Source organism: Serinus canaria, chromosome 18, assembly GCF_022539315.1.
Source record: "Serinus canaria isolate serCan28SL12 chromosome 18, serCan2020, whole genome shotgun sequence".
Taxonomy (NCBI): Eukaryota; Metazoa; Chordata; class Aves; order Passeriformes; family Fringillidae; genus Serinus; species Serinus canaria.
Window position 1 is genome coordinate 9,754,335 of NC_066331.1, and position 21,639 is coordinate 9,775,973.

A 21,639-nucleotide genomic window follows, 5' to 3' on the forward strand; every position below is an offset into this window, starting at 1 on the left:
GTAACATCCTCACATCTGTCATTGCCTTCTTAGCTCTTTCTTCAGCTCTTTTTGCTTCATTAGAAACATCCTCTATCTCTGTTTGGAGTTGTGCCATATCGGTTTCAAGCTTCTTCTTTGTATTAGAAAGGCTGGTGTTCTGTGAAGGAGAAAGAAAGAGGCTTTGGGTGTCTGCACATCAAGATCAATTCATCAATTCATTCTTCCTCCATCAATATGGGGTTCGGCTGTTCGTCTCTGCTCCCACACACGCTTAGGATGGTTCTGGCAGGCTGGGCCTCAAAAGATGAGTCTGGACTCCAGGGTTTTTCGGTCTTCAGAATTGTTTATTATATCTTATCTATAAAGTCCCTTCTCTGCCCGACTGGGATCTGACCAGCATGGCAGCCAAAGGCACTCTGACCACCCCCAAGGCGGGCACATCTTTTATAACAAAAACTACGTATATCATATTTACTTTTATCCCCAATACCTGTCACCCTCGTCACCAGATACACCCTCACCCCAGACCAATCCCCAAGTGCCAACACCACAGCAGAAGATGGACAAGAAGAAGAAAGAAGAGTCTTGTGACATGCCTTGTTTTCTCCATCTTGTCTCCATAACCTCCCTGTACCAAAATCCTAAAATCTGTAATTTGCCCTATAACTACATTTTCCCTTCATCATTCACACCCGAGTAATTCCCACAGGTTCCATCTCCTCATACATCAGTGGCACATCCCTAGATGGATCAGAATCAAGCCACCAAGTGCTTTTGGCAACATTCCAAGACCCCCGAGCCCCCCAAGGGTTCTCTCGGTAGCTCTGGACATCAGGAGTGATGTGCTGAGCTCCCACACATCAGTCTCTGGACCCCAAAATACATCAGTGTTAGCAAAGCAAACTACCTGGGTGTGGAGGAGCTGTGCCCGTTCAGTGGCATCCAGAAGCTCCTGCTCAGCCAATTTCCTTGACCGCTCCGTCTGCTCCAGGGCTGCCCGGAGCTCCTCAACTTCAGCCTGCAGCAGGTTTGCTCTGCGCTCCACCATGGCCACCTGCTCCTTCAGGTCATCCTGTGCTCTGACAGCATCATCCAAGTGCAGCTGAGTGTCCTGTATTTGAAGAGCCAGTTTTGACCTAATGAATTTCTTGAATACTGTGCTTAAAAAATAAATCAACCAGAAGGTAAAGCAAGACCTTGAGAGCTCCCTGGATGCTGTGCAGGTGTTTCTGTGCCTCTGCAGCCTGGCGGTTGGCATGACTCAGCTGGATCTCCATTTCATTCAGGTCTCCCTCCATCTTCTTCTTCAGCCTCAGGGCTTCATTCCTGCTCCTGATCTCAGAATCCAAAACAGTCTGCATTGTCTCCACAATCCTTTCATGGTTCTTTGTCAGCTGGTTGATCTCCTCATCCTTGTCAGCAATCTTTCTGCTGATTTCTGACTTTATCTGAGTCAGTTCTTGGTTGACACCAAGGATTTTGACTTCTTCGTGCTCAAGAGCTGCCTTTAAAAGAAAAAGGGGAAAAGCAAAGATGAAGGTAACAATTTTTAGAGAACATGATTATTGAGGTGGTACTCAGTGATTTCACAGAACTTCCTCAAGTTTGTGGCAATCAACCTTGCACACAGCTACTGCCAGAAAAGGGAACAGAAAGCTGCTCAGCATGCTCTTTTCTATTTACAGTAATATTTAAACTAACTCACCTCTGCCTCCTCCAGAGCTGTTCGCAGACCATTTTTTTCTATTTCAGCTTGCTTTTTGGCTTTCTCAAGGTCTCTGATCATTTTGCCATTTGAAGTAATTTGCTCAGTGAGATCAGCTCTTTCCTCTATGAGAGAAAAATGGCATCAACCAGAGGAGCTGAACTTTTGTTTCTGCATTCAGCACTCCTTTTGAACACATAAATATGTATACACAAATGTACATGTGTACATAATGGTACATGTGTCTGTAAATACGTACAGATAAAACCAGACACAACCAACTCGTGCAGGCCAAGTGGGGCATTGGTGTGGTTTAACAGCCCTCCCTACAGAGAGCCTGGAAGGGCCCTGCATTTGTTACATCTACAGGCAGGCCATCAGGGTCTAATACAGGCCCTGTCATTGTGTTCAGTGCACCTGTAAAACTCACTCTCATGAGGTGCTCAGTCTCCCACAGTCACTACCTTTGCCTGGGAATGGTGACTGGTGACTGTGACACCTCAGTGTCTGCAGCAGATGAGAGAGCCAGGACATTTGCTTTATTTTCTTTTTCACTTTACAAATGTGCTTGACAACTTGTGGTAAGACACTGATATTCTGCACTAAGATGGAGAGCACAGGAGGGACAGAGTGCTGTCACTTGGTGCCCTCCTGCAGGCGTGAGTGTGCTGGTGGAGCACACCTTGCTGTGGCTGGTCTGTGAAAGCTGATGGGACACAGAGCCAAACACGTACGCTGGAGAGCAGAGTTCTCCCGCTTGATCGTCTCGATCTGATCCAAGGTTTCCTCATAGGCATTTTTCACTTTGAAAAGCTCTGTGTGCAGTGAGCCTGCTTCTTTAGAGAGAGCTTCCTGCTCCTGCTGGCTCTCCTCATACTTCCCCTTCCATTCTGCCATGACCTGGAGGACACCATAGAATCATAGAATGCTTTGAGTTGGAAGGGACATCAAAGATCACCTATTTCCAAATCCCCTGCCATGGCAGGGACACCTTCCACTATCCCAGGTTGCTCCAAGCCCTCTCCAACCTGGCCTTGGGACACTTCCAGGGATGGGGCACCCACTGCTTCTCTGGGCAGCCTGTGCCATGGTCTCCCCACCCTCATAGGGGAGAATTTAATCCTAATATCCAATCTAAACCTACTCTCTGTCAGTGTGAAGCCATTCCCCCTTGTCCTGTCACTCAAGGCCCTTGCAAACACTTTCTCTCCATCTTTCTTGTAGCTCCCCTCAGGCACTGGAAGGCCACAATTAAGTCACCCTGAAGCTTCTCTAGGCTGAACAATCCCAACTCTCTCAGTCTTTCCTCATAGGGGAGGATATTATGCTTCAATTCCTGCTGGTACTGAAAATGTTATTTGATCTCTGACTACATTTTGTACTAGATAAATAATGCAGTCTCTTAAACCAGGAGACATTCCTACTGCCATGCCCTAGTGTCTCTAGTTAGATTCACCTTGACTTCAGCACTACTGTACAGAGTGTTAGCCTAACTTTCTAGGAGGCTACACTTGAAAGATACTGTGCTCACCTTATCAAAATTCTGCTGTTTCCTGTCAAGGGCAGCTGCTGCTGTGTTTGCTCTCTCTATATCCAGTGTCAGATCCTCCACTTCCCCCTGCAGCTTAAACTTCATCTTCTCCAAGGAGGCACACTTGGAATTCAGTGTGTCTGCCTGCTGCCCTGCCTCCTGGAGACGCTGAGAGAGCTTTTTCCTTAAGGCACATAAATAAAACAAGCATATGACTAAAAAAAATCATTACACTATGTGTCTCATTTTAATTAGGACTATATGCAAACCCCAAAAAAAATAATTTAGATCAGGTTACTAAAAGTGGGTCTATGTTCTGCCCAAGATACATCTGGACAGCTCATCTCATCTGTTCTGTACTTGGCCTCCTCGAGCTCCTCCGTGCGCTGAATCGCGTCCGTCTCATATTTGGTTCTCCACTGGGCCACTTCACTGTTGGCCTTGGACAGGGCTCGCTGCAGCTCCCCCTTGGCCTCCTGCTCCTCCTCATATTGTTCCCGGAGCAAGTCACAGTCGTGGCGAGCAGACTGCAGGGCGTGGGCCAGGGCATTCTTGGCCTATAAAGGACCCACAATAACTTATATTTTTGTTAGCTGTCACCAGCAGGAGACCTCATGACCTTGGCCGACTGAAATATGATCACTGCAGCCTGGGCAGAAGACAAAGGGCTGGGGCTTTGTGAGTGTTCAGGAAGATGCCTTTACCTGTCACCAACTCTACCACTAGAAAAGACCAAAAGTAATGCTTTCACCTTGGCATGTGTTGTACCTTGTCTTCCCTGTAGCTACAGAAGCTAAAGAAATTTCATAGACCATGGCTTTAAAATTTAAAAACATGAAAAATTGACCAAGTTAGATCAACTTTCAGCATGCCCAAGTCATCCTTTGCAAAGATCTTACTGCACAGAGTGCTTACTGTACATCCTTACATCCTTCCCCAGACTAATTTTACTATGTTAGACTATAGGCAACATTTGCAAACTCCCAAAAGTGTTTTTCAAATAAAATGAGACCCTAATATATTTTGAAGCTTCATCAGGTGCTCAGTGGTTTGCAGTACCTTGATCTCTTCCTCCAGCTGCCTCTTGAGTTCTTCCATCTGCTGTGTAAGTGCCTCTTTGCTTCTGGACAGCTGCAAACTCATGGTTTCCTTCTCTTTGAGTTGACGGCTTAGTTCACCTATGACAAGAGAGGGCAAGTTCTCAATACTGTACAAATTAGGCATCCTGAAAAAACTCCTATATGAGTACTACTACTATTACTACTACTACTACTAATAATAATAAGTAGTAGTAGTAGTAGTGGAATCACACAGCACTGTTTACCTTTTTAATTGCTCCCATTATGTACATACATCTACAATTGCACAATATATTTTAATCCATCAAAATGCTTTTGTTGTCGTTATTTCTTTATCAAAATTCACCAGATTCCCTAATTCTAATTGTATCCCTTATTACAGTTCTGACCCACTAGATGCTATTTTTTTTTCCTGAAGAAAAATGCTTTGGAAAATTTGCTTAATTGTTTCTTTTAAAGCCCAATTTTCATTTTGAAGCAGTAGGATTTTATGCTGTCACACTGGCTGAACTGACACAAAATGCTGTAGCAATTTCCCATAATTGTCCTTGTGATGCAAGAGATAAACCCTAAAAGTTTCATTTCATAAGATTTAAAGTAACTGGAAAACATTTATTCCATATCACCCTCTGTCCTGGGGGCTGAAGGACACCTCTCCCCTTTCTTTGAGAGGTGCCTACAAGTTATGCCATCATCTCTAAAACTCTCAGTACTTCCTGTATCCCTTCAATATTGTCTTCTTCAGATTTTTCCTGAGCCATTTTACATTTTTTCTCAAATTTTCAGTTTCATTCTAAGATTCCCTGTGAGCAGTCTGCTCAATGACCTTACATCAAACTGGTCAGAGAATGGTACACATGAGAGAATCTGTTTGCTACCGAAAGGAAAAAATATCCTCTCAGCACATCTTTGTGCCTTCCTTACCAGACTCTGTCTGGAGCTGGGATTTTTGCATCACCACCTCATTCACATTCCTCTGGTGCTCTTCAAGTTGGGTTTTAATCTCACTCATCTCATCCTCCAGTACACGGTACCTTTTTTCCAGAATAGCCTGGAAGAGAAACAGAAAGTGGAATTTGTGTAGGTGTGTGTGGCTGCAGCTCTCTTCACAGAGAGCAGCAGGCACAAGTTCTCCAAGGATTTTTCCTGGGAAGGTAGTGAGAACCTCAGAGAAGAAGAGAAAACAATTCTTATCTCTATTCATTGCTCTTGTTGTTTTGCACATGTGGAATGTGTTATGGAAATTGTTTACTCAAAATGATTTGTTAATTGGATACTGGTGAAGATTGTTTTGATTCCTTGGCTAATTGGGTTAAAGTTGTATCCTGGCTGTCTGCAGACAGCCATGGGTTTTTCTTTAGTATTTTTTCAAATGGCATCTCTTTAGTATGTAATTTAGTATAGTATTAGTGTAATATAGTATAGCTTAATAAAACAATTGTTCAACTATTGTATTTGCAGGGATGCCCTGATGAAGGCAGGAAATATGAATTTGACTTTATGTTTTCAGAAGGCTAATTTATTACTTTATGATGCTATATTATATTAAAGAATACTATACCAAGCTATACAAAAGAATACAGAAAGGATACTTAGAGAATGCTAAAAACTTGTGACTCTCTCCTGAGTCCTGACACAGCTTGGCACAGATTAGCCAAAGAGTTAAAACAACTTACAGCAAAAACCAATAAAACAATCTCCTGTTGGTAAACAATCTCTAAACACATTCCAGATGAACAAAACAGAGGAGAAGAAAATGAGGTAATTATTGTTTTCCTTTTTCTCTGAGGCTTCTCAGCTTCCCAGGAGAAAAATCCTGGACAAAGAGATTTTTCAGAAAATATGAATGTGACATTCAACCTTCTGAATCATGGAGTCAGAGCACATTATTTCCTGCATTGGGGTTGCCCAGTTTTGAGGTTTTTGTGGTTGAGATGACCCCAAGGTGTTAGAAAGTCTCTTTTTCCTAGCTCCAAGATCGAAGAAGGAGTCAGGATCCTTCGGTTGTTGTTTTCAAGGTTGTTTATTCTTGGTTATCTCTAATATTCTTTTCCTGACTGTCTGAGGTCTGTCTAGCAAGTTGGTTCGTGGTACACTGACTGCCCTTGGGGTGGTGTTTTCTTCTTATACTAAAAACCACGTGTACATTATTTACAATAATTTTCCAATACCTATCACCTACTTTAGACAGTGTGTTTCTGCTCTAAACCAATCTAAAAGTGCCACTACTACCCAGAAGACAGAGGCTAAGAAGAAGAAAGAAGAAGGACAAGGCACACCCAAATCTCTCCATCTTGTCTTCTGAACTCCCGTTCTAAAAACTGAAAATTCTACTTTTCTATCGTGGAACAAAGTATCATTCTGTTTAAACTTTTGTGGCTTGTAAATCCTCATATAATGTTGGTAATTTTTTTCCATGGGTTAAAATCAAAGCCATAGGTGTCTTTGGCTTCATGCCAAGGTCTCTGAGCCCCCTGCCAGGGTCTCAAGCCCTCCAGGGCACCCAGAGGGATATCCTGGGTTCCAAGAGCCCAGCTGTCGAGAGGTGTGTTTGTAAAGTTCCCATCAGACAGAAATATGGGCAATTCGAGTATTTAAGTTATAAAGAAACACCTTGGACTTGGTAACGGCCTCTGTACGACTGGCCAAGTCATCAATCTCCATCTTCAGCTCACTTTTCTCCTTCTCCAGCTTCTGCTTCACGCGTTGCAGGTTGTCGATCTGCTCGCCCAGCTCAGCTGTGCTGTCCGCGTGCTTCTTGCGCAGGGCGGCAGCCGTGGCTTCGTGCTGCAGCGTGGCCTCTTCCAGGTCACGGCGCATCTTCTGGAACTCTGCCTCACGCTTCTTGCTGAGCTCTGTTTGAGCAGTGGTGGCTCCTCCAGCCTCTTCAAGGCTCCCACGGGTTTCCTCCAGCTCCCGAGCCAGCTCAGCACAATGTTTCTCTGCTTTTGTCCGCGTTGTTTTCTCACTCATGGTCTCCTCTTCCAGCTCTGCAGCACGGGCCTGGACAACGAGGGAAGAGCACACCAGGAATCAAATAGGGAACAGGTCATTCAGTGCTCAGGTCACTGCATATTTGTCACAGTAGAACACCAAGAACCTTGTTTTGGAGACTGTAAACAAAACAAACTTCCTTCAAATTTCACTGGTTTGGCATTGTAGGTAAAGGCTTACTGACAGAAAGGACCTATGGATCAACTGATTCTAGCTTTACATTGCATCTTTCTGTTATCGTATTGGGTTTGCATCCCTGTATCCCCCCACTACCAGGTTTTGGTAGTGGGGGGATACAGGGATGGCTTCTGTGAGAAGCTGCTGGAAGCTTCCCCTGTGGGAAGATGTTTGGCCAATGCCAAACTGTGGACAAGCATTACTCATGGTACTACATGTTCATGGTACTACATGTTCATGGTACTACAGTTTAAAACAAGCAAACAGTAAAGTAAAGTCTCTTGCCTGCAATTCTCTGATCTTCTTCTGCAAATGAGTACCTGAATTTCGCTGTTCCACAATTTTATTTTGCATCTGGTTAAAATCAAAGTCTTTCCTGTGAAGGAGATGTTTTATTAAAAGAAAATAAGTCCAGTTAAAGCCAAATAATAAATTATCTACTAATTTGTTTCTCATACTTCCTTAATTTTTCATCTAAATGTTGTTTATCATTCTCCAGATCTACTATGGTTTCCTGTGCAAGTTTCAAGTCTCCCTCAAGCTTTCTCTTTGCTCTTTCAAGGTCCACACACGCTTTTCTTTCGAGTTCCAAAGATCCTTCAACCTGCAACATAAACATATATAAACATAACTGATGGAACAACTGAAGAATCTACTCCTTCTCCTTGTGTTGAACATGCTCACGTGGTTCACTTGCTGCTCCAGCTTGATCCTGGCTTTGGTGAGGGTATTAACTTTCTCCTCCTCTATTTGCAGGTCATCCAGTGCCTGTTGCTGGGCTTCTTGCAGGGCCTTCTTCTCCTTGACTAACTTTGCAACAGTCTCATCCAAACCTGTCACTGCTTCAGTCAGATTTTTGACCTATTGTAAGGCAAAATACTTCAAGGTCACTAATAATTTTGACCCTCACATAGGTCACGAATACAGACAATTAATGTGCTCTTAGACTCCCAAAGAGGCTTTCATTTTATGGTCACACTCTACAATCTCTCTGCTTATATATCAACCTTTCAGAAGTCACAAAGCAATGCTGAACTTTATTTTAATGCATTTTTGCATGCTTATGGGTTGGTTTACCTGCACAACAGCGGTGCTTAGGTTCAATACCAGGCCCATAGATCTCCTTACACAGCAGCATGTAAGCATTCAAGTTTACTGAATCTTTGCAGCCTACATCAACAGAGAAACTGTTATTAAACATTGCAGAAATAAAAAGCACCTTGTTTTCAGTGGCATGCTTTTCCTTTTCAGCCTTGACCAATGTTAACTCAAGGTCATCCATATCTTTTTTCAGCTCAGAGCATTCATCCTCCAGTTTCCTCTTTCTGGCTGCCAGATCAGCATTCATCTCCTCATCATCTCCCAGCTTTTCCATTACCTCCTTTATTCTTGCTTCCAGCTGGAATTTTAGTTTGATCAGCTGGTCGCATCTTTCTTCAGCATCAGCCAAATTTTCATTTTCCTTTTATAGAGAGCAGAAATGCGTTTCATTATCACACATTGGCACTGACACTTGCATAAATCACCTGCTTATTAAGTGGCTGGTACATGAAATAACAGAATTTCCTTGCAGCCCTTTCCTGAACACACAGACAAAACTGATGTAATCTGAAGAGCCAAAAATTAAATTTACTTACAGTTTGTACTTGCAGCTGTAGGTCTTTTTTCTCTTGCACCAGAGCCACCATTCTTTCTTCCAGTTTGCTCCTGGTGGCTTCTGATTTGGCCAGTTCTTCTTTTGTTTTGTCAAACTCTTCCTTCATCATGGCCAGCTCTTTCTCAGTTCCCACACTTTTTAAGAGGGGTTTAAACTTGAAGTACAGCTTCATCCAGGGCCACTGCTTGACTTTCATGAATGCACGGATGTTGTACTGGATGCAGAGGATGGACTCCCTGAAACCAGAGTGATCCATCAGTAAATAAAGCCCATCTTTGAGCAACCAGACCTGGCAGAGGACACACACCTGTGGTCAAACATTTTTTTCAGCTCAAGCCTTCGGAGGTATCCCCTGCACAAAGCCTGAGTCCCTGTGATCATCTGTCCTAAACGTTCATCTCTCATCTCCTCCAGGACACCCAGCAAACCTGCCTTGAAGAACACCTGCAGCCAAAGAACAGACATCACTTGTTGCTGGGTTGACATTTCAATGTAATGAATGTTTTCTTATCCTATGGCAAAATTAAACATTTACCTTAGTGTGTCCAAATTTGTACTGAGTATGATCTATCTCAATGGAAGACAGCAGCTTTTCACACGCCTTCCTGCTATCAACAAACTTTCCTTCTGGAATGACACTGGCATTCAGAAGGTGGTATCTGATAAAATAAAGGAAAAAGCTTACCCATCAGTACCATTCTAGTGCACAGGATGCCACAAGAACAGCTGTCAGTTTGAAGGTACAGAGGAAGGCTGAGTCTGACTCACACCTCCAGCCTCAAATAGCAAAGCAGTAAGGAAAGCAGCAAATAGCAGCAGGTCAGTTCAGTAGGTAGCAAGGATGTGTTACAGCCCTCTCTGAGACTGAAGGCATGGACAGTCTGTTCTCTGGACCTGAGAGACTCTGCTCATTTGTGTCACAGTCATTATCACTACTCTAGGGGTCCAGCTCATTGGGTTAGCTGTAAATTCAAAAAAATTGATGGATTTTAAGAGTAGCGGAACTGCTTTTCTGGACCATATCCAGCTTCTCACATTCCTCCTGAACCATGTAACCCAGAATTAGACTTTGGATCCAGCAATGGACTTCCTAATCCTACACTGAGAGATTATTCCGTTCCTATTTTCAGCACTGATACACAAATCTGCCCTCCCACATCAATGGCTGGGCCAATGCCTTCAGGTAGTACCCAAAACACCATTTCAGCCCTTCTCAGTGCCCTGCTCTCCAGCATGCCCTGCACAGAGTTGTAAAGGGGGAGTGATTGCTTTGTTAATAGAGATCTGACCCTACATTTGCCTTTGTTCTAACACAACGAGCAGATGACCCCAGCTGGGTTGCCCTGAATTTATCAACCTTTATAAATGTCTTATTTGCAGCAGTTCCCATGATAAGATGTTTTGGTTGTGGGGTTTTATCAATAAATGAATCTGCTAATGCTGTAGAAATGTTAGCATGTAGAAATATTAACCCACTACAAAATGACAGGGTTATGTGGAACTAGCTTGGATTTCCTGTTGGAGTCCCTCCTGTTACTGCAGCTTAATTTGCCAGTCAAACTTAGCATTTCATCAACAAGTAGCATTGGATTTAATACAGTTTCCTCCTTATAAAACCATTCTGGTTAGAATTATTTAAACCACACTCTTCAAGCCTCCATGAAATAGCAGTTAAATACAGGAGGTGCATAGACCACCCTCTGTATTTTTGCTGAAAAATGCTTGTGCCCTATTTGAGAATTAAAGCAAAAAATATCCAAACATTCAAATTAACAGGAATGAATTAAAAATATGTTTTGGCATACAGTATTGAGGAAGGCATCTGGGTGGGCACTGCCCACGCAGACCATGCTATTAGATATCTTTTGCTTTCCATGCATGTTAAATATTAAAATAGTCTTTTTCTAATGACTGTATCATGGACTGGTTTAGCAAGAGTCTTCTTTCAAATGAGTTTGGCTCAGTGCAAACAGAAGAATGGTATTACTGACCTTTGTTTGAAATCCCCATAAGGAATCTTGTTAGGAAATCCTTTCCTGCAGATCCGAATGCCCTCCAGAACACCATTGCATCGCAGCTGGTGCAGAACAAGCTTGTGATCCATCAGGCCTGTGACAGAGCAGCATGGGGACACACTGATTGCTCTAGCATTGCTCTTTCTGCCCCTTTCTATTCTCTGTTTTAGGAATTACCTGGGGTCTTGGTTTCATTGGGAATGATGCAACGCACAAAGTGAGGATGAGTTGTTCGTAAGTTAGACATCAGCTTATTCAGATTTTCCTGTAAAACAGAGATCATTTCTAATCTCTATATTATCTCAGTTCTCAAAGTGATTTGACTCTGCTGAAAAGCAAAAATTCAGAACTTTCTCCTTACTCTCCTAGTGAATAGTCTACATTTCTGTGTGGGCATCAGCAAAGTAAATGGCTACTACGGAAGAACTTCCCTCCTGTCTTCAAATGAAAATATGGCTGTGGAGCCAGGTGTGACAGTCTCTGCCAGAGAACACACTCACCCGAAAGAGTACAGAGACAGTTTGGAAGGAAGAGCCTTTCTTCTTGGCTCCTTTCTTCTTCCCACCACCTTCAGCTGAAAAATGAGATGACAGTTCAGCTGAGGAGCTGCTGCAGATCCCTTTGGCAGTGTTATAATTGTGCATCTAACACACTGCACACAAGCACTGACTCAACACTGATCCACGTCCCATGACAGATACAGTAGGAAATCCCAAACTGGAAACAATCCTCAAGCTTACCTTCATCTAGGGAAGCAAAACTGGCATAAAGATGGCATAAAATTTTCATAGAGGATTTCTGGTACAACCCCACAACAGTTTCATTCAGAGGGTCCTTGTTCTTCTCCAGCCACCCAGTGATGTTGTAATCCACTGTGCCAGCATAGTGCACCAGGGAGAAGTGAGCCTCAGCCTTGCCTTTGCCAGGCTTGGGCTTCTGGAAGCTGCTGCACTTGCCCAGGTGCTGGTCATAGAGCTTGTTCTTGAAAGAGGTGTCAGTTGCCTTGGGGAACATGCACTCTTCTTCCAGGATGGAGAAAATACCCATGGGCTGAAAAAAAAAACCAAAAGATGTTTTCAAATAAGATCAATTCAAGCTATAATTATACAGAGTGAAAAACATGCTAAAATTGAAGTACTGGAGGTATTTTATGGAGAATTAGCCTGGGAGAAGCAGGTAAGCAAGATTTTTTGTGCACAGCTGGCAAGGTACTTAAAAGAACATTTAAGATTTCAATATACAGTTTTGAAGTACCCAGACAGTGTGTGGAAAACAAAAGTCAAGCAAAAACTGTGCTGTAACTTCTCAGAATACAGTAGAGACTTCTAACTCAGAAGGAACAAAGAGGAAGCAGACATGAGGTTTTCTGGGATTTGAATTTAAGTGACAGAAAACCTGAGGGGAATTAATACACAAGGACAGGACAGGACAGATGGAAGGATGGAAGGAAGGAAAGGAAATAACGATAAAATCACTGTCTTTTTAGAAACTGGATAATGTCAATGTCTTTATAGTCACTGGATAATTAATTATTACTCACAAGGGTAATATTTAAAGAAACAGAAGAGGTGAAGAGACCTGAAAGCTTCCCAGAGAGATTTTATTGAAGGCACTCAGAGCAAACACTCTCAGGAACCCTTTACAGATTCAATTTGTGTGATTGCACCAGATGCTTAAGAAACTCACCTTCTCAATGAGCTCAATGCAGGCAGCCAGGTCCATGCCAAAGTCAATGAACTCCCATTCAATCCCCTCCTTCTTGTACTCCTCCTGCTCCAGCACGAACATGTGGTGGTTGAAGAACTGTTGCAGTTTCTCATTGGTGAAGTTGATGCACAGCTGCTCAAAGCTGTTAAACTAATATTTGGGTAAGTGTGTTAATAGTGTTAAAGTGTTAATAGTGCCTCTGATCAATTGCTTTTCACAGGGATGTCACAGCAAGGTTAGCCAGACTGACCCAAAAGGGTTTTGATAACAGTAAAGAATATACCACGGGTATCCAGGCTTACAGAGAGGCTGTGTAGTGCAGCACATGGTTGCTGCAGCCTGCATTGGCCATGTTAGGGTGGCCCTAATATCCATAAATAAAAACTCTGTGGGGAGAGAGAGAGAGCAGCTTCATGGCCATGCTTCTGCCCTGTCTCTTCTCTTACACAGAGGGTGATGGATCTACAAAGGCAGAAGCAGCTTCAGGCAGATTTGCTTGAGGGCTGCACTGGGGTGAGGAGGAGGAAAGGTCAGAGAAGACAAACAAACTGAAAAAAGCATTTGGAGACAGGCAGAAGTCTGAGAGTACTGCAAACCTCAAAGATCTCAAAGCCAGCAATGTCCAAGACCCCAATGAAGTGCTGTCGTGGCAGCTTCGTGTCCAGCTGCTGGTTGATGCGAACAACCATCCACAGGAAGAGTTTCTCATAGACAGACTTGGCCAGGGCATTCACTGCCTGGTGCACCTGCAGGGAGATGTCACACACCTGGGTTGGGGCACTGCCAGTGCACCCCCAGAACAAAACACCCCCTCACCATGCCCACACACACTGCACTAACAGGCCTTCATGGCCCCAACCATTCTCAGCTGTGAACTGTGGTATTTTTGGGGTCCCCAGATGAGGGAAGGAAATGATGAATCTGATTCCATGTTCTTAGAAGGCTAATTTATTATGTTATGCTATGCTATGCTGTGCTATGCTATGCTATGCTGTGCTATGCTATGCTATGCCATGCTAAAGAGTCGAGAAAGGATACAGACAGAAGGCTAAAAGATAATGATGAAAAACTCATTATTCTCTCCAGAGCCCTGACACAGCTGGACTGTGATTGTCATTAAGTCAAAACAATTCACATGAAACCAATCAAACAATCACCTGCTGGATAAACAATCTCCAAACACATTCCAAAGCAGCAAAACACAGCAGAAGCAAATCAGATAATTACTGTTTTAGTTTCTCTCTGAGGCTTCTCAGCTTCCCAGGAGAAAAAATCCTGGCGAAGGGATTTTTCAGAAAGTATGATGGTGACAGTGACCTGCACCCACTCCTTTTCCTTAGGGAGAGGATGGTCCCTGCTGCTCCTTGCTGCTCACCTGATCCACTGTCTGGCCCTTCAGGACATATTCATTTCCCACTTTCACCCGGGGATAGCACAGAGCTTTCAGCAGGTCTGCTGAGTTCAGGCCCATCAGATAGGCTGCTTTGTCAGCCTCTGGAAAACAAAATAAGAACTTGAAATACTTTCTACCTAGCTCAGACACACACAGGGCACTGGTACCAGCCAAAGCTCACTCTGAAACTTGCAGCTTGATTGGCTTTACCCCATCCACAAATCTTGACTAACATCCTCCTTTACTCTTCCGAACAGCCTTGTAGGACTGGTCCTCGTGACAGAGTGGCTAGAGCAGCTCCAACAGATGTGGTGAAACCCAGGAGTGCATTGTTCATGGGACACAACAGAGTTTTTCCCATCAAGTCACTTCTCCACAATGTCACCCAGGCAGAACAAGTGTGTATGTGTAACCAGAAACTGGAGAACATTACAGTGATGTGCCCCAGGCACTGGGTCCTACAGCAGAGTCATCAGAAATAAACTGGATGCAGAAAGTGCCTCTATTTGGTGCAGGAAGTTGAAAATCAAACCTCCTTTTTATGTTTATCAAGCAACAATGACATCTCTCGTGGAAGACTCCCTCAATTCTAGTGAAAAATGGCATGGAAACAGTTGTAAATACTTCTCTCCCAGCCAGGGAGGTGTTACCTTCTGTGCCATCAGGCTCTGCCTGCTCCTCACGTGGTTTCTGCTTGAATTTCATGTTCCCATAGTGCAGGATGGCCCCTGTCAGCTTGAAAATCCCCGTTCTCTCATCAGGGCTGAAGCCCAAAGTGTCAATGGCTGCCTGCACATCAGACAGACAGCTGGGTTTAACAGGGGTGAGAGTAAAACTGAGACTGTAAAAGTCTCTCCTAGTTAACTGTACTCACATCTGTGGCAACAAGCTCCTCCTGGTCATCGATGCTGGCCACAGAGATCTGCCCTTGGCTGATGAAGGGGTAGTCATAGGGATTGGCTGTGACAAGGAGCATCTCTGAAAGGCAAACACAGGAGTGAGAGCTAGAGCCTGGCAGGGAAGATGGAACAATGGCTCAGCAAGGTTTCACAGGCTCTCCTTCCTCTTGCATCCCAAACTCCTGGTTTTCTATTAAGACACCAGAAAGACAGAGTGAAGCCTTTCACCTGCCTTCCCCTGGCTGAGCAATCCTTCCAGTTTAATATGTTGTGAACTGAGAGCTGAGCACTCAGCAGGCACAGAACACAGACCATGCACAGAAACAGCTTTTAAGAAAGAGGATTTCAGATAAGGCTCATTTGTGCTTATCCTCAAACATGACACACACAGAGTGGGAGGAGGGGAGCAGGAGCTCCACCTTGGGAAATATTCTGTGGAGAGCTGGGAAGGACGGGCAGAGTGGACCAAGGATGAGTGTGTGGCCAAAGGGGATGTGGGTAGGGAGTGCTGTGGCAGTGGAAAGGAGGAAAAGGTCAGAGGGGTTGCACTGGAAACAGGAAATAACCTTTGCCCATGTGATGAAAAGCTCAGATGAATGGTTTGTAGATCAGGGTACCTGCCCATCCTGCACCCAGAATTGCTTACCTTCCTATTGAATATTATTCACAGGATCTGGCACACCTAAGTTGGAATTCCCACACCATGGATAATAGCAAGGTGCAAGGCAGAGTACATTGGCCACCCCTGCACCTCACCTGCACAGTTTGTGTTAGAACTTTCCTAGGGAGGATAAATAGAGGTGCAGTAAAGAGCCCTAGTTTTAAGCAGAGACACAAGTACAGCTTGGGGAACCTGGGCAGGGCCGAGGCTGCAATGCTGAGGACTTAAATCAGCACATGATCCCTGCTCTGCAGGGACACAGGGCATTGTGCCACCGAGCTGTCACACAGAGGGAAATGTTTGCCACGCTGACTTTACTCAGTGTCACCAGGTGGTGGCTGTCCTTACCAAGCAGTTCAGGCTTCTTGTTGGAGAGGATCTGGTAGAAGATATGGTAGCTCCTCTCAGCTTTCAGCTGGAAAGTGACTCTTGACTTTTCCAGCAAGTCTGTAACATGTATGCACATTTTAGACATTTTCCATGTTCTTTACATTCTAGCAAGGCTGCCAGCCACCCTCAGTTACTCACAGGTCTCAATGTCACCAGAGGCCAGCTTTCCAGAGGTTCCAAAATGGATACGAATGAATTTACCCTGGCAAGCAGACAAAAGTGGTGTCAGTGCAGCAATCTCAGAGTGTTTTTATCTCTTCAGTCTAAGTGACAGCATCATCAAATCAGTCTTATTAGCTTTGATATATAAAGATAGATAAAGGGGAACACTTTGCTGCAGCAATGTGAGCATGAAACAGCTGCTGACATATCAGCATTTCATAAAAACCTAAAAATTAGTTAGCAAGAATATTTTTCCCAGCCCACAGCGGGGGGAAAGGGGGTTTCAGTCACAGCTAACAAGCGGGCAAAGAGCATTAGAAACACAGGAGGGCAGAGGGACCTACACAGGATGACTCACAAAGCGTGAGGAGTTGTCGTTCCTCACGGTCTTGGCATTCCCAAAGGCCTCCAGCAGTGGGTTGGCACTGAGGATTTGATCCTTGAGCGTACCCTGCAGGAATAATTGAATAATTACTGAAAAACACCGTGAGCTATGTGGTAGGAAGAAGTGGCCTTATGGAATGGTTACGTGTGCAGCCATGTGCACTTCATTTCAGCTCTACAGAGCTACTGCTGCACCTTCTCAACTCCAGCACCAAGAACCAGTGCTGGAGATAAGCAACAAATAACTAATTTTCCTCTTATTCGGAATTTCTCCCACAGTCAGAGCTCTCAGGTCTCAGCCACGGGACAGATTGATCCATGCTAAGAAACTTTAGCCTCTGATTCTTCCTGGGCACCAGTCCTGTTTCAGTCCAGGTAAACCTACACCTTGGCAGTGGCAGTGGCTTGTATTTGTTGTGATCCTAAGTGCACATCAGCCCCTGGTCCTACTGCCTTTCAAAGACGGGCTGAAGCTAACAACAGATATTTCGAGGTAAGCATGCGTCACCAGTGCTGTCCACAAGGGGATAACATCCTGAACTGCCCTTCACCAAGCCCCTCCTCCTCACACCTTCATCGGGGGCTCCTTCTTGGTGGCTGTGTCCCCGCTGGCGGCGATTGTGGCGTAGTACTGGATGACGCGCTTGGTGTTCACCGTCTTCCCCGCGCCCGATTCCCCGCTGCAGGAAGAAGGCTCAGAGTGAAGAATCATCTGCCCACCCCTACAGTATTTGCAGGAATCCCCATGACAGGGAGGAATGATGAGGAGGACTCCATCTTATCAGAAGGCTAATTAATTACTGTATTATACTATATTATTCTATACTATTATTACATTATATTACATTACATCTAAGCTGAATCTGCCAAGCACTCAACCCTGCACAAATCTGCACTGCACCGCACTGAAGGCTAATTAATCACTTTATCAGAAGGCTAATCAATTATTTTATTATACTATAATATTCTATCCTATATTACACTGTATTACATTACATCTAAGCTGAATCTGTCACACACACACACACTTGGCCCTGACTGGCCAAGTAAACAAAACACCATCACTGTGGGTAAACAATCTCCACATTGCATTCTACTTTGGCACAACACAGTCACAACAAATGATAAGAATTGTTTTTCCTTTCTTTGAGGTTCAGAAAATGTGAATCTCAGAAATATTCTTGGGAAGAATTGTGCCTTGCTTTTCTCTGTGAAGAGAAATGTGGGGCTACACACCTCTGGTTGGAGACAAGTGGCAGATGCACTTACGTGATCAGGATAGACTGGTTTTCACGATCTGTTGGGGGGAAAAAAAACCTGCAGTCAGAGAAGCTGTAGGGAAAGTGCTGGTTCTCAGTTAGCTGTGACCTGGTGTCCACTGGGGGAATGAAAGAAAATCTCTGCAGGCAAAACTGAAAAGGTGCATGGTCTACTCTCCACCTCTCTTTCCTTCCCTATACTCTGCTTTTTGTCTTCTCTCCTCCTCCTTTTCTTGTCCTGCGCTTGTTTTTGCTTCTGTCTTTTTCGTTCTTTACCTTTAATACTATTAAATATGGGACAGGACTTTACTCAAAGTAAAACCATGTGTTTTGGTGATAATATTTCTATCAGCTCTGTTCTGGATCTACCTGCTGTTCCTTGAAGCTCCATGCAGGTGTGCTGCCCAGGAACTTCCCAGATAGTGTGTCCTGTCCAAGTGCAACTGCCCTTTGCAGAGGTCCCTGTTAGGCTGCTTAGCTTAGTACTTAGACCAGAAACACAGATAATGTGCAGCACAGCAGCACAGTGCTTCAAAAATAAAGACAATATTCCAGGAGACGGGGAAAGTTGTCTGGAGCTGGTTTTGCATCAGTTAGGGTTGATAATAAAAACCAAGCAGATAATCTGCAATGTTCCACAGACCAAGCACTCTGCAAGAGTTGGCAAAGGGGACTAAGCCATGGCAGTATGGAATGGCACTTGGCAGAGGGAGAGGGTGGGTCTGACACACTTTTTTACTTCAAGTCTGGTCAAAACAGAGCCACTCACCAGTCAGCATGAACTGATAGGCGTTGTCAGAGATGGAGAAGATGTGTGGAGGGGCCTCCTGGCGCTTCTTGCCTCGGTAGGCCAACACCACCTCGGGGTTGTACACTGGCAGCCACTTGTAGGGGTTGACGGTGACGCAGAAGAGACCCGAGTAGGTCTGCAGGGAAAACAGAGGTGTCACTGGAGACCAGCTCCTGCAGCTGTGTTTTCTCCTTTGCCAGAAGAAGGAACTTACATAGATCATCCAGGAGCTGTAGCGGTCCTTGAGGTTGTAGAGGACGGCAGGTTCATGCAGGTGGGTCAGCATGGCCACGTCCTCAACTCTGTCAAACTTCGGTGGGTTCATGGCATACACATCATCAGGTCTGACAGCAACTGTCTATAGTTCAGAAAGAAAGAGCCAACCTCAGTTCAGCAGCTCTTGACAGTCGTTCCACAACCACAGGGACGTAATCATATCTCTAAGGCTGCTCTAATTCATATATTACTTTCTGTTTAACTGTGCCAAGCAAAATATGGCTATTTCAGGGTAAACACTGCAGCCAGCCAGGAAATCTGCAACACAGGTACATTGACAGGATGTCAATTTCCTGGAATTGCTGGGACCACACAGACATGATTTGGGCTGGAACAGAACTTTCAACACATTATCACTGCTTATGAATGTTAGGTCTCTGCTGCTCATGGCTGTAAGAGCCTGGGGCACATCTGCTGCCCAGCCAACCTCCCAAGACAGTGCCAGAGAGCTGGGGCACAAACAGCACAAGACTCATCAACAGCAAATCCATCCTTAGTGTTCCACTCCTGTGTGTGGCCATTCCCAGTGAAAGAAAGGCTCTGTCTCTACCAAACAGCACTGTCTGCTGGGCTCAAACCATGGGGGACCATCCTGTCCCACTGCCACTGCCCATGGATTTGTTGTGGGGGTGGCAGATGTTCACAGCTGGCAGCAGCTTAACTCAGCCACTGCTTTCTAAAAGCCTGGTAGCACCTACTGCCAAGATGTTGGTTGTGGTTGTTCTTTGAGCTGCTGCAGTTATTCTTACAAAAGGTGTCAGGGCACAAGCTGCTAAGACATTTCAGCCTTTTGGAAGATTAACACCTTGGATGCTCCTCTGGGAAACTGCAGCCAGTGACACTGACAATTTCACATGCAAAGGCGACTTGCAAAGTTATCTGTCTGCTCAGCTACCAGTAAAGGAAGGAATTTATGAGTGGATATGACAGCATTAGCTGAGAAAGTGTTAAAAACTAAGTTAAGACAGGCAAGGCTACGATCCAGCCTGGTTTAGAGCATTGCCTGACTTTTAGAGCCCAAACCAAGAATAATTATCCAATGAATACTTTTATCCCAGTATAGCTCCACAGAGCTATACTTTCCTGTGGAGGCTGTGCTGGTCCCAGTCAGAGGACAGGGGAGGGCAGATTTCTTGCCTGAGCTAGCCTGGTGCTTTCTCAGTTTGTCCCCAGCAGATGCCCTGGCTCCCTAAGCAGGGCTGGGAGAAGGGCCAGAAGGAATGCACTTACTCTGCCATCCTCTGTCTCAACAGTTATCTTCCCATCCTGTGCAGCTTTAATCCTCCCTCTGGTGTACTCCACCTCGGGGTCAGCCACAAAGCAGTAGGTTTTGGCATCAAAAGGCTGGTTCTGGGCTTCTATTCTCTCCTTCTCGGATTTGCGCAGGTACGGCGCAGCCTCCCCAAAAAGCTCCATGCCAGCGTCTCTGCTCATGGCTCTGAAAGACAGAGACCCCTGGACCCCTGTGTGCTGCTTAGGGCAGGGAGCAGCTGAACATTCACCCCCAGCTGGCTGCTCCAAGCTCACTCCTCCCTCAGGTGTATGTGGTGAGATCTTGAGGGAGTTGTTTGCTTTTCCAGGCTGGAAGGTACAAAGGCAGTGAAGAAGAGGCACCACCCTCCATGGCCCCAAGGAAAGGAGATCCATGTCCAAAGGAGGAGGAGGAGGAGGCCCCAGGAAAGTGGTCAGATCTGAGGGATTTGTGTAGTGCTTAAAAAAGTGAAGCCCTGAAGATTATTTTTCTTCTGGTTTTTAATTTATGACTTCCTCCACTCTATTAACATGGAACCTGTCCTAGTCCTCTGGTGAGCAGTCACAGTGGGCAGGAATGGGCATGTGCTTAAAGGAGCTCATGGAGGGAGAAAAACAGTGACCCTCCATGGAGGAGAAAAGCCAGCTCATGCCAGCCTGGGCAAGCTGTTAGTTTTCATGCCTCAAATCCTCACCTTAACAATCAGCCAACAGAAAGCAGGAAGGAACCGGCTGACATCTTGTATCTCTGAAAGAGAAAGAGTCAAAGGTCAGACTTCACCTGAGCTGCAGCCTCTCCAAAGGCCCAACACCTCTCACTGCAAGTAACTGTGCCTTTTGAGGGCCAGCAAAGTTCACCAGAGACCACTCCTTCCCTGCCCAAGGAATGGCCCAGCAGGGAATCTACAGCAGAAAACCCACCACAGTGCTACAGCCTTGTGAGGCTCCAAGCATGGGGAACAGGACCTGTGGTAGGAGCCTTCTGTCCCTCTGCAGGTCAGTCACAGCATGGCCATGAGCTTGGCCAGGACATCAGGAGCCACCAACAGGGGCTTTCTCCCTGACAGCTTTTATAGGCTCAGCTTAGTCCCCCTGGTTCAGCCCCATCCCTATATTTGGAAGGAAGGGATCGACGCTCCCGCCTGCTCACCAATTCATGTTCATTTTTTGCCATATACAGTGTGTAAAGAAAGGACCTGCTCTTCTCTCCCAATTTTAGCAACTCTGGGATTTTGTAGACTTTTCTTTGGCGGAAATTTCCTTTACTGGGAATGTGTTCTCCTGCCAGCTACAACCACAGCCAGCATTTCACTCTCACCAGCCTGTC

General features: G+C 45.0%; 1 protein-coding gene across 1 annotated transcript; it reads right to left on the reverse strand.

Annotated features, from left to right (window-relative positions):
* Positions 1-1,068: 1,068 nt before the first annotated feature.
* Positions 1,069-20,495, reverse strand: LOC103823928 (myosin-3-like). Its single transcript, XM_050981189.1, has 32 exons — positions 20,292-20,495; positions 19,000-19,143; positions 18,765-18,921; positions 18,006-18,033; positions 17,308-17,416; positions 16,711-16,803; positions 16,329-16,392; positions 16,149-16,247; positions 15,115-15,218; positions 14,891-15,029; positions 14,223-14,341; positions 13,444-13,593; positions 12,827-12,997; positions 11,881-12,190; positions 11,641-11,738; positions 11,318-11,405; positions 11,117-11,234; positions 9,661-9,784; positions 9,433-9,569; positions 9,106-9,361; positions 8,688-8,930; positions 8,153-8,329; positions 7,927-8,072; positions 7,754-7,844; positions 6,911-7,300; positions 5,222-5,348; positions 4,278-4,396; positions 3,579-3,775; positions 3,219-3,402; positions 2,422-2,587; positions 1,688-1,812; positions 1,069-1,487 (listed from the first exon to the last, which is right to left on the reverse strand). Exons 1-32 carry the CDS (start codon positions 20,493-20,495, stop codon positions 1,119-1,121), a joined length of 5,046 nt encoding a protein of 1,681 aa, XP_050837146.1. The 3' UTR covers positions 1,069-1,118.
* Between the last annotated feature and the right edge of the window lie 1,144 nt (positions 20,496-21,639).